The sequence below is a fragment of the Brassica oleracea genome, chromosome C9 (assembly GCF_000695525.1).
Source record: "Brassica oleracea var. oleracea cultivar TO1000 chromosome C9, BOL, whole genome shotgun sequence".
NCBI lineage: Eukaryota > Viridiplantae > Streptophyta > Magnoliopsida > Brassicales > Brassicaceae > Brassica > Brassica oleracea.
In genome coordinates, this window is record NC_027756.1 from 53,221,546 (window position 1) to 53,225,421 (window position 3,876).

Below are 3,876 nucleotides of genomic sequence, written 5' to 3' on the forward strand. Positions count from 1 at the left end.
AAGCATATTTTGTTTTAAAAAAACGATAGCAATTTCAACAAAAAAAACTCATACAATGTAATTAATATTTTAATTGCGAATTATGTGCTAGTTTATGGAGTAAGATCATTTTACACTTTATAAAAGAGAGATACAATCCCTGATTTTAGATTAACAAGACAAATTAATCCTCAGTAAAGTAGACTAGTAATCCACTGCCACTTAGTTTGATTAAGTGTTTATTTCTTTCACCATCTTCAAGACCTTCTGCTGTTGAGGATGAAATAGGATAGTTGCTATTCCATTACTACCCCCATCATGTTATCTTAATAGTGGCAATGATAGTGATATTCTCTATTAAGATAAATGTATGCGATAAGTCTATATACTACGTATTTGGCTGAATATCAATAAATGGATGAAGATGTTAAAGAAAAAATTATCAGATTTACACTGGAAAATCTCTCTAATCACATACGACCACTGTAGTATTATTTATGAAAATGTGGATATTCGCTTCTCCGAGTACACGGATGGGCACCCCTAGTGACTCTTAGATTAGTTTAGACGAGGCGTCATCCACAACAACATTTAATTACATTAATTTACCGATCCCAAAGCCGTAGTTATCGCTCTACCTGTCTGCCCAAAAAAGGTCAGAGATCAACATGAATTTCAGATCAACTTTACACGATTACAATGTTACTTAATTAGCTTCCAATTTCAGCAACAGTCTATTTTTAAGTAAAATACTAATAATTTAAAATAGTTGGATCAAGGCATTATTATCTTTTTCTCATGATTCACAGGCACACGTAAGGCACGCAACCAACTCCATATCTCATCCTACCAAATCAACACCTAAAACGCCATTATATAATTCTTTTTGAATTATTAGAAACTTTGGGAATCCTAAGCTTCTACATCCTACATAGTTCTCAACACTGCCCTTCGTGTTTTAGATAATCTTGAGTCATAATCATGCACAATATGCACGGCCGGCCCTGAGAATTTGGGGATCCTAAACTATTTATTAAAGATTTCAAAATTTTTGGGGTCTAAAATTTTTTTTTTATAAATTTGGAAACTTATTTACGTATAAAATTGTTTAAAAATTTTGGAGACCTGAGGCGAATGTTTCATTAGGCTTGGCCCAGGACCAACCCTGACAATACGGTAAAACCTTATCTAAATCTATCGTGGCCGACAGAAACAATTGCTTGCAAGGACAACTCATTTTCACTCTCTTCTTCGTGATATATCACTCTTACCTGGTTTATTTTGAAATCGTTACTAAAATTCAAATAGTTACCATATAACAGATCACTTCATGATAAATGCATGAACCTCAAACATCGATGTTAAGGCCATAAGCTAGTGATGATTAAAAAAAATTTGTTTTGGTAAAATGATGAGAAATTTATATTTGTGACTGAACAAATAAAAATGTTATAATTCGTTAGTGTACAATTTCTTTCTGAAATATTTTATTAATTTTTCATCCGTTTACAAAAAGCTAGCAAAACTATATTATTAAAATTTCGGGAAATCGGCCAAAAAAACACTGAACTTTGCGGGAATTGCCAAAAGAAACCTGGACATATGGGCTAGCCAATAAAATCCTGAACTTTTGTTGACTTTTCGGGTTTATTAAGAAACTTACGATTGACTGACCAGATAAACACACCGTTAACCGAGTTAACTGTTAATTAAGCGGACGTTAATTTTGGGTGTTAAAGTATACGACGTCGTTTCATCACTTTGTCTGATTAAAGACAAACGACGTCGTTTATATAGTTGTGTTATTAAAAATATGTGTTTCCTACGGCTCGAACTCGTGTACTCGGGTTTAATGGTAGGGGTTTTTGCCACTGAGCTAGTGGACTTTGCAATGGCTATACGAACACAATATCTTTTATTCTTCGAATCCGAGTTAAAGACAAATTAATGAAACGACGCGTTTTACATTAACTTTTTTATTAAAAAGATGGGGTTCCATCGACTCGAACTCGTGCACTCGGGTTTAATGGTAGGGGTTTTTGCCACTGAGCTAGTGGACTTTGCAATGGCTATACGAACACAATATCTTTTATTCTTCGAATCCGAGTTAAAGACAAATTAATGAAACGACGCGTTTTACATTAACTTTTTTATTAAAAAGATGGGGTTCCATCGACTCGAACTCGTGCACTCGGGTTTAATGGTAGGGGTTTTTGCCACTGAGCTAGTGGACTTTGCAATGGCTATACGAACACAATATCTTTTATTCTTCGAATCCGAGTTAAAGACAAATTAATGAAACGACGCGTTTTACATTAACTTTTTTATTAAAAAGATGGGGTTCCATCGACTTGAACTCGTGCACTCGGGTTTAATGGTAGGGGTTTTTGCCACTGAGCTAGTGGACTTTGCAATGGAAAACGACGTCGTCTTGAGATTTTGTGTTTAATAAAACAACTGAATGAAACGACGTAGTTTCACTAAACGGCAGTAATTAACGGTGAGTTAACACTGTCTTAACTGTCGGTTAACGGTGTGTTAATTTGGTTAGTCAACCGTAAGTTTGTGAATTAACTAAAAAAGTCAACAAAAAATCGGAGTTTTATTGGTCGGGTTCGAGTACAGGTTTCTTTTGGCAATTTCCGCAAAGTTCAGTGTTTTTTTGGCCGATTTCTCTTAAAATTTCTCATAATTCAAATGAAATTAGTAAGAAAAGATACCATCTACCGATCGCACATGTATATTTATAGAGTGGGTAGACGTGTAAAGTCGAAATCATTACATGCAGAAAATAAAATAAAATAAAATAAAAATAGAAAAAAGCTATCTGAATGAAAGAACCTTTAACATGATAGTGGTTAATTCCAAATATTGATTATTTCCTGGAGCAAGAACGGAAACTTCTCCGTCGCTTGGACACCGTCAGAGCCGTCGTAGTGGTAGTGGTGGTTGTGGTTCTGGGGGATGACGTCACCGTCTGGTTGTAAACAGAGGAGAAGAAGCGATCGATCTCATCTTTGTTGACGATTATCTCAAACTTGGATGACGTCATAAGCTTCCTCTTGCAAGATCTGACTAGAGATGACGGCGTCGGAGGTGGGCGCCGTTTCTGCGGCGGAGGAGGAGGAGTAGTGGCGGTTAAGGGAGGAATCTTGTGATGGGAGGAAGTGGGAGTGGTGCAGCCGCCGCTGTTGCCGTCATCATCTATGTTGGATCGAATCTTGATGGGTGATGGAAAATTCAACATGGGCAGATCTTGTATTAAACCAACATCCATTTGTTTTGTTTATATATAAATATTAAACTGATCTGTTCTTGAAGGTTTGTTTTTGTGTTTTGGCGTGTGCCTGGACAAATCTTCTTAGAGAAGTGAACTACTGGGTGTCTTATATATATTTGCTTCTGTCTTTACATACATGCTTTTCTTTTGTGTGTGTGTATATATCATAAAATAATTAGAAAGATAAGAGATGAAAGAAGAAACCACACGACTTCTCTTCATGATTTTATTGCTTTTGACCGATAAAAGTATAAAACTATACTACACTACGGATCGTTATCCGCGCCAAGGCGCGAAATTTTTGCATTTTAATCTATTTTTGTCTCTAGCTTACTAATCTAGCATTAAGTTTTTCAATGCATTTTATCTTCACCATCTCCTCTTGTCTTGTTTACATTTGTTTTCACGTTCTGTCGTTTGATTTGTCTTAGTTTTGGCTTGTGTAATAACTTAACCCTGCTCATTCTTCTTTCATTCTTTATTGATTGATATTTTTATCTTGCTTAGCTATGTGTTGCCACTAATTTGCTTGAATCATTTTTGATCATCTGCTTCGTATTCTTTTCATATTCATTAACTATTGTCTCAAATCTCTTTAAATCCTAAAAATCCTACAT

General features: G+C 35.3%; 1 protein-coding gene across 1 annotated transcript; it reads right to left on the bottom strand.

The window, feature by feature from the left end:
• Positions 1-1,435: 1,435 nt before the first annotated feature.
• LOC106313804 (cyclin-dependent protein kinase inhibitor SIM-like) lies at positions 1,436-3,355 on the bottom strand. The gene is made up of 2 exons (XM_013751717.1): positions 2,661-3,355; positions 1,436-1,517 (listed from the first exon to the last, which is right to left on the bottom strand). The coding sequence occupies exon 1, from the start codon at positions 3,254-3,256 to the stop codon at positions 2,855-2,857; it is 402 nt and encodes a 133-aa protein (XP_013607171.1). The 5' UTR covers positions 3,257-3,355; the 3' UTR covers positions 1,436-1,517; positions 2,661-2,854.
• Between the last annotated feature and the right edge of the window lie 521 nt (positions 3,356-3,876).

Excerpts from the sequence above, each read along its gene's own strand:
- LOC106313804 (XM_013751717.1), bottom strand. The coding sequence starts at position 3,256 with ATGGATGTTGGTTTAATACAAGATCTGCCCATGTTGAATTTTCCATCA.